The 13,078-nt window shown below is 49.2% G+C and overlaps 1 protein-coding gene across 1 annotated transcript in view; it reads left to right on the top strand.

The window, feature by feature from the left end:
- Window positions 1-12,787, top strand: part of arid1b (AT-rich interactive domain 1B) — a 100,696-nt gene extending 87,909 nt beyond the window's left edge. Inside the window, 8 exon segments of the mRNA XM_080745075.1 lie at window positions 105-411; window positions 1,611-1,741; window positions 2,227-2,679; window positions 3,382-3,706; window positions 4,335-4,451; window positions 6,347-6,720; window positions 9,464-9,825; window positions 10,311-12,787. Coding sequence (XP_080601201.1) covers window positions 105-411; window positions 1,611-1,741; window positions 2,227-2,679; window positions 3,382-3,706; window positions 4,335-4,451; window positions 6,347-6,720; window positions 9,464-9,825; window positions 10,311-10,728 — 2,487 coding nt within the window. The 3' untranslated portion in view covers window positions 10,729-12,787.
- The last annotated feature ends 291 nt before the right edge of the window (window positions 12,788-13,078 follow it).

Raw genomic sequence — 13,078 nt, 5'->3', positions numbered from 1 at the left:
TTCTTTTCCTTTTACACCAGGTGTCTGCAAACTTTTTTGACATGAATGAAGTGCCATGTTTTTATTCATTTTATTTTCATTTTATTTGTATTTTATTTTCCCAGGCGACGCCTCCCACCCTGCCCAACCACATCTCGCGCGCCCCCAGCCCCTCGGCCTTCCCCAGGCCCATGGGAGACTCTCTGTCCCCCAACCACATCCACAACCACAGCGGTGCTCCCTACCCGGGCTCCATGAAGAAGCCGGGCATGGTGCCCGGCTCTGTGCCAGGCTCCCAGGCTGGCATGCTGCCGGGGCCAGCGGGCATGATGCCACACATCCAGCGCAGCGAGCTCAGCTTCCCCCCGGGCTCCGTGGAGGCCACCCAGCCCAAAGTCAAGCCCCGGCGGAGGCTGGTCGCCAAGGACACGGGTTAGGATGAGCTGTTTCTAAAAACTTTACTGTTTCAAGGTCTCCCCTTAACACTCAGGACGCCACCATTCACTTGCGCTTTATTTTGAAGAGCCCCGGAAGCTCCGTGTGTGTGCACGTGGGTGTACACTGACGATCCAGGAAGGAGATCTGTTTGTTTACAAACGGTCGCGAAAACTAAAATCCTAACCGGGGCCGACCATCACGGCATAGTGTCGCCGTGAAGACAAGCTGATCTCGGCCTCCTCGGCGTTATTTGCACCTTATTTCGAGATAAAGCCGTTTTTATGTTTCAGTATAGAATAGGAGTCAATGGATAATGGCCGCTCTCGGTTGCTTCTGGCTGCGTTGCGTCATGACGTATGCAGTTTTTTCTTTCACCAGCACCCGTAGCAAGCGTCTGAGATGCGGGTTACCATGGAAACCTTATCTCGTCTGTGAACGTGTTTGGCTACCAAGAGCAGCCAAACTGTTAAATTAAAGGGATATTTCACTTTCAAAAAAACTTTTTGTCATTTTATTGTCCAATCAGGCTTTTAGGAACACCCAGGACAGTTTGTGAATTTCTTCATTCAGTATTTAGATATTTTATATTCATTTCCCCCCATTTTCCCCCTTCCAGGACCTTCCTATACAAACCCATTATAACTTTCTATAACTTTTTCTGGTGACTCCTGACACCCTCCGAATATGTGAGCAGGTAGTGTTTTTTCGATAACATTTTTCATTGATTTCTATTAATCTTTTGGGGAAATAAAAATTATTAAATACAATAAAATATTATAAAAAATAAATCTGGCCCTGGCGGCCTCTAACGGGAGAGTGTTTTCTGCAGGTCTTTCAGTCAGAGTTTATCAAAGGGTGCGTTTGGAAATGCGCACTGGGTCTGGTGAGGGTAAGGGTTGGGTTTAGGCATAGTTTTACTGAGGTTAGGGTTAGGGTTGGGTTTAGGCATAGTTTTACTGAGGTTAGGATTAGGGTTGGGTTTAGGCACTCACAACACTGAGCACACACCCGGTGCGCATTTCCGAACGCACCCTTTGATACACTTGGACTGAAACACCAGCAGAAAACACCATCCCGGCCTCTAACAACGGTAATAACTCAGGAAACTCGGGAGGGGGCAGCAAATGAGTTAAGGCCCCTCCACCTTGGGCCCTAGTAACTCAGTCTCCCTCCCCCCTGCCCTCTCCCCCCAGGCACCCCGGAGGCGTGGCGGGTCATGATGTCCCTGAAGTCTGGCCTGCTGGCTGAGAGCACCTGGGCTCTGGACACCATCAACATCCTGCTGTACGACGACAGCACCGTGGGCTCCTTCAACCTGTCCCAGGTCAGTCTGCTACAGTTAACCACACGTCTTAAAGAATAGGAAAACACATGGCTTATTTTGGTTGTAACAAGTTCTATTCAAAGAGACACTGGGAAGACCAAAAAACAAGACATTTTTTTTTAAATTCATGATGTAGTCCAGAGGGCGACCGCGTATTTCCCGGTGAACGGATAGCCCCACTCACATCTTGCGAGCACACAGAAGTCAATCTGCAGATGGGCTGTGTGTTGTAGGAGGAGAACCTACACAGAAGCGCAGTTTATTAAGTATTGACGGTTAAATATCTGAAAACACAAATTGACATGAATCCAAAATACACTGATGATTATGCTGTCAAACAATGAAACTATATGGAATCTATGAACAGGTTGTGGGGGTCCCTGCTTCATCTCTCTCTCAACTAAGGGGTCCTTGGCCTGAAAACTTTGAAGACCCCTGGCGTAGTCCCTTTAACGAGTCTCGTTGCTCTCTCTCTCTCTCTCCAGCTCCCGGGGTTCTTGGAGCTGATCGTAGAGTATTACCGCCGCTGCCTCATCCAGATGTTCGGCATCCTGGAGGAGTACGAGGTTGGAGCGCTGGAGCAGCAGCGCCCCCCGCAGGAAGACCGCGACATCACGGCGGAGGAGGAGGAGGCCATGATGATGACGATGCAAGAGGAGGCGGAGCAGCCAGAGCCGCCGGCCGCCACCCCCCCTCCCCCGCCACCCGACAGCCGCCCGTCGCAAGAACAGGAGGAGGAGGCGACGGGGACGGCCGTCAAGACCTCCTCGTCTGAGGTGGAGGAGGAGGAGGAGGTTCCTGTGGTCAAGGCGGAGGAGGAGGAGCGAGGCGGTTGGGAGGAGACGATAGCCGATGCTCCTCTCAAAGAGGAGAGCAGAGGAGGAGCAGACGGAGGCACGGGACCTGATGGGAAAGAGGAGCGAGGAGAAGACCAGAAGGTAGGCATGTCACGGTTTGTTTCCCAACTGGTGTGAGCACAACGGTGGGGGCGCAAAAACACATTTAAATCACAATAGGCTCTATGCTGTATGCTCATACTGGAAAGAAATTGGGCCCCTTCCTTAATTCCTTCACAGGTGTTACCAATGATACTGATTACAGGTCTGGTCCATTCTGGTCAAACAGAGTCAGGGTGCTGATATTGTTGCATGTTGGCTCACTGGAAACCCTGCTACACCAGTGGGTTATTTTCATCCCAGCAGAAGCGACAACACTTCCTTGTTCATGGAACGGTAGCTTCACATTGCAGCGCACCGTTCTTGAGGACGCATCAAGCGGACTGGAGACTACCTCCGGAGGTGGTCTAGAGGCTGCCGTTTCTGAGGGCAACCACAGGCTTCACACTGTCAAAACATCTGCCAAGCAGTCTGGAGAACGCACCGGAGACCGCCGTGTGAATCTGCCCTGAGAGTGTATAAACGGAACCGAATGGATTTGGTTCCATTTGTGCCAGTTCTGGAAGTCCTTGAAATGTCAAAGTTTGTGAACCACTGCGCTACACTGAATGGAACACCTGTGAAGGAAGAACGGAATGGGCCCAATTTATTTCCAACATGGCTGCTGTGCATACATAGAGCAAATTATCTCTGAACTAACTAATTTCAACTCAAATGTCCCCCCCCCCCCCCCCCCCCCCCCAGCCCTGCGAGGAGAAGGAAGAAGAGAAGGCTCCACCCTCCTCCTCTGATCCTCTCCAGCCGCTGCGCCGTCCTCTCCAGTACTCGGGGCCTCCACCCAAGCAGGCCAGCCGCTTCGACCGGCTCCCCATCCGGGTGGAGGAGCGGAGCCGGGAGGAGGACGGCGTGGGGGAGCGCTGGAGGGAGCTCAGCCTATCAGGAGGCTTCACCAGCGGCCTGCTGCACTGGGAGGCGGGCGGAGGCGACTCCACCAATCACATCCAGACACACTTCGAGCTGCGCACCGGGGGCGGGACCACCGCCGTGTCCCCTGACCCCCTGACCAGAGGTAGGGGTTTTAGATCGATTTATTCGCATAAAGCAGGGGCCTTCAACAGGGTTCCGGGATCCCTAGGGGGTCCTCAGAGTTACTACAGGGGGTCCCCCAAATCTTTGTGTGATAGAAACTTCTTTTTTATTTTATTTTTTTATTAACCACTTGAACCCTAGTGTCCATATTGGGAGAACTTTAGCCAAAAAATAGCAGATCTACTGTGAGCTTGTGGCTATTTTTGGCAATGAGGTTTGGTGTAGAGGGGAAAAAGAGCAGTCTAAGTACAGAGTGAAAGGTCAAGTTTATTAAGTATTGAAGGTTCAAGTGGTTAAATATCTGAAAACACACATTAACATGATCGTGCTGCCAAACAATGAAACTATATGGAATCTATGAAAAGGTTGTGGGTGTCCCTGCTTCATCTCTCTCAACTAAGGGGTCCTTGGCCTGAAAACATTGAAGACCCCTGGCATAAAGTATAAATCCGTCATTACGATACCATCACGGCCTGCTAAGATACATTTTACACCGTAGATTTAGTTGTCTAAAATGATATGATATTAAGTCAACTAAATCTAGAGTAAAACACTAACACATTTCAGATGACTAAAACTAACTCCAAACTGTTTGTCCAAACCCCCAGTGTCAGGAGGAGGAGACGTTGTGCTGAACGGAGACGCAGATCTTCAGTGCTCAGAGGAAGGAGAGGAGAAGGATGTGGTGCAGCGCATGCTGAACGCCTGCATGAAGTCCCTGCAAGGTGGGAGGACACGGTTTAATATTCACTGTAGTGCAGGGGTGGAAAAAGTACTCGCGTAAAAGTGTCCATACTGCAATGTAGAAATACTCTGTTACAAGTAAAAGCCCGGAATTCAAACTTGAGTAAAAGTACAAAAGTATTGGTATCAAAAATGTAGTGCTTATTGCGCAGAATGTCCTGTTTCTTTTGATAATGGCAGGTGGTTGCATAGTGACTCATTGTGAGCTGCCATGGTGGTCCCCAGACATGGTGGTCCCCAGACATGGTGGACCCCAGACCCACGTGGAGAATATCAAGTGGTTCTCAAAGTGGATTACAGGGACTTTGTGGGTTCCTTTACGGGGGTCTACATTTTCCACTATGAGGTGGAACCAGAACTTCCCAGAACCTGAACCTATAATATATATATATATATATATATATATATATATATATTTTTTTTTTTCTAGTTTTGTTTTCATCGCCTACGGCCCAGTTTCAGACAAGATTCTGGGAACCTTTTTTAGGTCCTGTTCTTGATGTAGTACTAATATAAACATGAGTTTTGGGAACCTATGGGCGGGGCCAGCAGCGCTGCTGCTCTCCATTCTGGACCTTCCAGGTTGGGTCTGCTTATATGGAAACGTAAGCAGAACTTGTTCCCAGAACTTCACGGGTTCTTGAAAGTTCTTGGTTCTGGTTCTAGGTGTGGTTTGGCCCTCTAGTGGATAAGGGTCATTTGGATACCGTCAGTGTTAACAACTTGGGGGCCAAACTCGTTCAGTAACGAGATACGGCCACTGGAGGTCGCTGTGCCAAAACAAAGTTGTCTCGTCTCTCACGAGACAAAGGGTTAACTTTGTTACATGCAGCTGCATCCGTCCTGTGTACCCTGTGAGAGACGCTGGTGCATATGTCATAACATGACGCGCACAGAAGCGAAATGGTGTGTCTAGGCTGCATTGACATCCTATTCTATGCTGAAACATAAAAACAGCTTTATCTCTGAATAAGGTGCAAAGAACGCCAGGGAAGCAGAGATCTGCTTGTTTTCACGGCGACACTATAACGCGATGGTCGGCCGCGGTTTGGATTTTAGTTTCGCGAGCGTTTGTAAACAAATGGATTATCTTCCTCAATCGTCAGTGGACACTCACGTGCACACGCACGAAGCTTCCGAGGCTCTTCAAAATAAAGCCTAAGTGAACGGCGGCACCAGCAACAGCTATGAAACCTTGGCTTCCATTGTGTTAAAGGGGCCCCACCATGCTTTTCAACATATATATTTTATATAAATATTGGACCATAATACAGTTTTTAGCCTAAACAACCACTCCAATATTTAAATGTCATGTTCTGTCTCTAATTCCAAGCCATTTCAGATGCAATACCAAAATGCCCTTTGTTGACCGGGGTGCTGTCTTTGGGCTAAAATTGTAACGATACAGAGAAGATCAGCTTGGTACCACGATGAGAACCATGTAGAGTCAGTCCATTCAAGCCAGTTTTAGTACCACTTTACCTCAATGGTTCCACCTCATATACGCATATAGTCTCAATAGAATATAGCCTCCCAAGAAGTACCACCCCCTTCTCTAGGGGGCCCAATAGGAAATAAGCCCCTTTGTGACCTAAACAAGGGCTTGTGACATAAAGAAGGGCTTGTGATATAAACAAGGCCAGATTTCAAAAGAGTACCGTTCAGACACGCCCATCCAGAAAATCACTGAAATGAAAGGCAAGGCTTAGAGTTAATGAATGTTTTTGGGGGGCTGGAAGAGACACTGGGAAGACCAAAAAAAACAGAAAGAAATGAAAAATGTGAAATTCATGGTGGGGCCCCTTTAATTGAAGACCTTGAAACGTAAAAGTGTGAGTAACACTGCCCTAACCTCCTTCCTCTGTGCTCCCATCAGGCTCTCTATCAGAGGTCCGGGGCCAACAGGAGCAGCAGCAGCAGCGTGTGGGCGTGTCCCCAGGCTCCTCCCCTCAGCTGGAAGACGAGCCTCGCTGCTGGGACGAGGCTCCGCTGTCGGTGGCGGAGCCGTGGCAGGACGCGTTGACACGGCGCTGCGTGTGCGTGTCCAACGTGGTGCGCAGCCTCTCCTTCGTGCCCGGCAACGACGCGCCCATGGCGGCCCACCCCGGCCTGGTACTGCTGCTGGGGCGCCTGGTGCTGCTGCACCACTTCCACCCGCAGCGCAAGAGGAGGCGGCCCGCCATGATGATGGCCACGCCCCCCCTCCTGGCAGGGGGACCCCCGCCGCTCCCCGACGACCCGCTAGGGCTGGTAAAAACCCCAATGTGTTCTGGTTTGATTTGGAATGTTCCTCGAATGTGAAGAATAAATGTGTGTTTGAATGTGTATTCGAATATGTATATCGTCGTTGTCGGGTGGAAACCGTGTATGTCCGCAACCGTTCGTTTTGTATTTATCATCTAAACTAAAAGATTTACTAAACTAGTGAAAACAGCCGATCTACAAGCACACAACGCCTTGTGATACGTTGTGTGCTTGTATATATTTTCACTAGTTTTGTGCGACGGTCTTGTATGATGAAGCAGGGCTTTGCTTTACCAAAAAACAAACACATTTCAAACTTGGAGATACAAGGTTTCTGCCCGACAGTGACGATATACTGTATATTGTCAAATACATATTTGACAGGGACAATGTAAAAAACAATGTACAGTATCAAGTCATAAGATCAAGTCATACATTTTCCCCATAGAAAATGACTTTAAAACATGATGCCAGCGGAAGAAGGACAGCGTGCGCACTGCTCAGATCCAATACAAATATATATTCTGTATGTTTTTATAACTTGATAAGTAGTTTTTGGTCCCTGTTCTTATGAACATAATAAGAATAATATTCAAATACATTCAATATTCAGGCATAACTCCTAAGGCCAACATTCAAAATGTAACTTCCGAGGAACATTAACAGTAGGGGTGTAACGATATAGTCATTGAATCGAAAAAATTTCATTTGCAATGATCTACTATATCGTTCTCCAAAAGCATATATCGTACCGTTTAGACATTGTATCGTATCGGTATCGTTTTACAATGCAGATAAACGGTATCGAATCGTTTTGCAGTGCAAAACGTCCAGTCCATACGTGTTGAAATATAATGGCAATGTATTTGCTAGAGAATCACAGTGATTGCTTACCGGTATGTATATTCATAATAATAGATCTTTCCCTTAAAACATGCACTATTGACACGTTTTACACAGATTACATTTCTTTGCTTTATAGTAACTATATATTTTAAATCATTGAATCGAATCGTATCGTAACGCCATGAATGAACCAATATCGTCCATGTATGGCAGGGGTGGGCAACTTTGGGGACGGGCCTCCATTCCGAAACACCACCATTCCGAAACCCCACCATTCCGAAACACCAGCATTCCGAAACACCACCATTCCGAAACCCCACCATTCCGAAATTTAAATTATTTTAACTTTCACCCACCTCCACCCACTTTACCTCACCCACGTTCACCCCCCCACCCACCTCCAACCACTTTCCCCCTCCTCCACTCACTTCCTCCCTCCTCCACCCACTTTCACTCACCTCCACCCACCCACCTCCACCAACTTTAACCCACCCACCTCTACCCAATTTCACACACCTCCACCCACTTTTACCCCCCCCCCCCCCCCCCCAACCACCTCTACCCACTTTCACCCAACTCCACCTACTTTCTCCCACATCCACCCACTTTGGCCCCCCCACCTCCACCCACTTCCGAGGGACAGGAAAGTGGGTGGAGTTGGTTAAAAGTGGGTGGGCCTGGGTGAAAGTGGGTGGAGGTTGGGGGAAAGTGAATAGAGCTGGGTGAAAGTAGGTGGAGGTTGATGGAGTGGATGGAGGTGGGTGAAATTGAGCGGAGGTAGGTGGGGGTGGCTGAAACTGGTTGGATGTGGGTGAAAATGTGTGGAGGTGGGTGGGGATGGGTGAAAATGGATGGAGGTGGGGAAAATGGGTGGATGTGAGTGAAAGTAGGTGGAGGTGTGTGGAGGTGGGTGAAAGCGGGTGGAGATGGGTGGGGTGGGTGGAGGGATCTGGATGGAGGTAGGTGAAAGTTAGTGGAGGTGGGTGGGGCTGGGTGAAACTTGGTGGATGTGGGTACAGGTGGGGGTGGAGGTTGGTGGGGTGGATGGAGGTGGGTGGGTGGGGTAGGTGAAAGTGGGTAGAGGTGGGTGGAAGTGGGTGGAGATGGGTGGAGTTGGGTGAAATTGGGTGGAGGTTGAGAGTGGGTGGGGGTGGGTGGAGGTGGGTGAAAGTGGGTGGAGGTTGGTGGGGGTGGATGGAGGTGGGTGAAAATGAAACTGCATATTCGGAATGGTGGTGTTTCTGATTTTCGGAATGGTGGGGTCTTATAGAACAATGGGAAACCCCACCATTCCGAATAATGGAAGTCAATCTTCGGAATGGTGGGGTTTCGGAATAGAGGTGTGTACCCGGCAACTTTGATGATGGAGAGGGCCACTACATGTTCACACTCACTCCAGAGGGCCACAATGCATATACATAACAAAAATAGCCAAGCTCAAAACGCATCGCAGTGTGACGCATTTTGAGCTTGTAGATCTGCTATTTTTGAATTGGAATCCTGAAAAGTAACTTTTTTGTTATTCTTTTTTAAAATGTCAAATGCATTTACAGTATATGTTCTTGTGTTAACATTATGAACTTAAATACAAATACATTGCACATAAAAAATACAATAACATTCTAATACTAGTCATTTAGCTACTAAAATAGACTGAAGGGTAATTTTTCATTCCAAACATTTTCCATGTTTGGAATTGAAACCGCTGAAATCAATAATACATCAGTACTCCAATATCAACCTGCGGGCCGCATTAAGTGAAGGTGAGGGCCACATGTGGCCCCCGGGCTGCCAGTTGCCCATGTATGATGTATGGTATCATCAACCACATATCGTGATGCGTATCGTATCGTTGTTAAAATGTATCGTTACACCCCGAGTTAACCCCTCCCCTCCCCTGCAGGGTCTGGCGTGCTCCCGTGACGAGTGGTGGTGGGACTGCCTGTCGGCGCTGCGTGAGAACACTCTGGTGACGCTGGCCAACATGGCGGGGCAGCTGGACCTGTCCGTCTACCCTGAGACCGTGTGCCTGCCCGTCCTGGACGGCCTGCTGCACTGGATGGTCTGCCCCTCGGCCGAGGCCCAGGACCCCTTCCCCTCCTCCTCCTCCTCCTCCTCCCTGCCCTCCCCCCCGGCCCCCCACCCCTCCTCCCCCTCTGCGCTGACCCCCCAGCGGCTGGCGCTGGAGTGCCTGTGCAAGCTGAGCGTCCAGGACGCCAACGTGGACCTGACGCTGGCCACGCCCCCCTACTCCCGCCACAACAGGTAACGGAGAAGAAAAGAAAAGAAACAAAAACACCTGACTTTCACATTTCAAGGTCTTCCCCCATAGCGTGGCACTCGGTGCCGCGCTGCGAGCTTGTAGATTTGCTATTTTTGAAAAATCTTGAACATTGGAGCAAATCTTTGAATATTTTTGACCCGATATAGATGTTGTCTAAATCCTTCTTCTAAATCAGTGGTTCTCAAACCTTTTCATGTCAAGGACCCCACAAAATGTATTTGGCCGTGGACCCCCATCTCAAAATATGTTCTTCCAACTGTTCCAAGGACCACCCAGAAGCAAATATTTGAGTTACAAATGTTCACTTTTAAAAATATACAGTATATTCAAAGAAAAATAGCAGATCTACAACCTCACATTGCGGCACTCGGTTTTCAACAGTTAAAGCATTAAATAATTCTAGTCCTAAATGTGTTGTTAAGAGTGCCTGCTAAATGCCTAACTTGTACCTTGTCTGACTCCCCAGGCTGCTGGCCACGCTGCTGCGTCTGGTGGGCGACCGGCGCTCGCCGCCGTGCCGCGAGATGGCGGTGGCGCTGGTGTCCAACCTGGCGGCGGGCGACCCCGGTGTGGCGCGCGCCGTGGCGCTGCAGAAGGGCGGCGTGTCTGCGCTGGTGGGCTTCCTGGAGGACAGCGTGGCGACCGCGGCCCAGCACCACCACCACCCCTCCTCCTCCTCCTCGCCCCCCGACCCGCCCAGCGTGGGCATGATGTGCCGCGCCGCCAAGGCCCTCCTGGCCCTCGCCAAGGTGCCCGAGAACCGGACGGAGTTCGTGCTGTACGAGAGCCGCCTGCTGGACGTGTCGCTGGCCTCGGCGCTCGGCGCCCCGGTGGCCGCCGTGCTCTGCGAGGTGCTGTTCAGGCTGGGGGGTCGATCCTCGTGACCCTCGATGTGACCCCGCGGGAAAAAACACCGGAGCTCGGTATGGCGACGGATCGCTTGTTTTGGGCGGGGTGGAGGGAGAGGGGTGGGGGTTCTCGAACTGTTTGATTTTAAAGGGAACCCCCCTCCCCTGTGACTGGTGTGCGAATGGGAAACCGAATCGCGATCGATCCGGTTTCCCGTTTGTACCGCTCTCTCTCTCCGAGTTACAGAGCCGTTAAAGGGTTCCTTTTTGGAACCCCTGGTGGTCTCCCCCGGAGACCCTGTTTTTTTTTGAGAACCACTGGCAATGGAGCCGCCGTGCCCCTGGGTGGGAGAACGGAGCGCCCTCACCTGGCGAGGAGGGAGCGTTGCTCCGTGAGGCTGGGTTGGGACATTTTGACGTGCGCTCGGTGTGTGGGGGAAGGCTTTCTGAGCGTGCTCTGTAAAGAACCCCGGGCGCTTTGTTCTTTTTCTTTTGGAGGTTCTTCTCGTCCAGCTGGAGTTTGGACGGCCGAGAGAGAGACTGTTGGCCGCTGTTATATTTTTATTTAAAATGAATGAACGCATCAGACAAAGTTTTTACATACAAATGAATATATATATAGAAGTATTATATATATAGTTCTCGGCTCCATCCACGAAAAAAAAACGTTTTATTTGGGGATTTTTAAGTGATTTTAATACGAAAAAATAATAATAATAATATTTAATACTTGGTATTTTTAATTCCTTTGTTTGTTTGTTTTTTCTATTCTTTTCCAATCATTCATTTTGTTGGGGTTCCTTGTCAGTTTTTTGTTTTGTTATTTTTTCAACCAAAGTACTTTTGTGAAGTGTTTCTAAATGAACTGGTTTGGTTGGTTTTCTGTTGTTCTCTGGTGGGGGGTGGGGGATCAATCACACTTATTTAATAGTAACTCATATTGTAGATAGGCCTCTCTGTATCATGGTAAGACACACAACACAACTTAACCACTTAAACCCTAGTCTGGGATCACTTCACTTTTCGAGGTTTGATCCGGACGGGAGAGGAAACCACTTTACGTCATGTTGTAGTACTCAAAGGACTACAATTTGCTGGAACTATCAAACCGGATTCAGTTTTAACCCAAAATAATTCCCCTGCGCTCAAGGACATACCTTTAGGACCTACCTAATAAACTCCTTGATGCGGCGTAGTTTTGCTTTTGAAAAATGTGTTTGGGGTATGCATCTTTTATTCCAACTCGTAGCGACTGGCAAGGCTACACTAGGCTACTGGAGCATTTTAATAGGGATTGGGGAAACAAACGGAGGGAACCAAAACAAAGTGATGCCGCTTCTTCGGCTTGTGGTTTCCGCCTAGACCGGATCAAACCGCCCGTTGTTAACGATCACCAGGCTTTCCCTCAGAAAGCCTGGTGGGCGAGGTTACTTAAACCCTAACACGCTTTCCCCCCTGGGCGATACAAATACAAACACATGGCCCACTACCTTTTGGAGCGGTGCCTGCTGATCCATCATTTGACCCGAGTGTGTTTGTACGGGCACGGCCGCCGTACGACTCACGGCAGCGACGGCTGCAGCCAACCCAGCGGTGCTGTTAAGCAGCCTTGAAATGAATGGTGGGGTTTTGGCGAAAGAGGCCTTTCTGTGTGGAGTTTGCATGTTCTCCCCGTGTCCCCTAGGGTAGGTGCCCTTACAAAAAACATGCAGTAATCCTGGTCTCTATACTGCCTCCCCCTGGCCAGCTGGAGGGGAAAGGAACTGGTTGGAATAACATGTTCCTTCCACATCGCTACGTCCCACCGGGGGAAACTCCCCCCCGTCGGGTGATAAGAAAACTAAAATAATTAATGGACAGTGATTTAACATAGTTTCTCTAGTTCCTACAGCTTAAATGAAATTAACTCGTCAAAAGGCACCGCTCACTTCACACCGGGTGTGACTTTTCTCTCTCTACACCAAATCTCTTTGGCCGAAAGCATAGCTGATCTACAAGCCTTTTTCAGACCGAGCTACTTTGGCTGCATGTTTGCCTATCACCACATGCCCAGAACAGCGACCGCTAGGGTTCAGGTGGCTAACGAACCTCACCGCTTGACACGGGGAGGGAGGGGGGTACCTATTGTGCAATAGGGTTTTAAATGTCTTGGTTCTTTTTGTTTTTTTTAGGGGTGGGTGGGGGATGTTGGAGAGTTCCTAAATGTGAATTATTATTCTAATTATTATTTTTGACCATCTGCAATCTGACCATCAGTATTGGTGTAACCTTATCAGTATAATGTAACGGAGAAACGGAGGAGAGGTCGCTTTGTTTTATTTGTTTCATTCATTTCCACGTCGACCTTCTCCAAGCCATCCATGAGCAAGCCAAGCTTCAACTCCCA

The sequence above is a fragment of the Nannobrachium achirus genome, assembly GCF_963921795.1.
Source record: "Nannobrachium achirus genome assembly, chromosome: 16".
Taxonomy (NCBI): Eukaryota; Metazoa; Chordata; class Actinopteri; order Myctophiformes; family Myctophidae; genus Nannobrachium; species Nannobrachium achirus.
The sequence above is the reverse complement of the archived record's forward strand: the minus strand, read 5'-3'. Positions and strand labels throughout refer to the sequence as shown.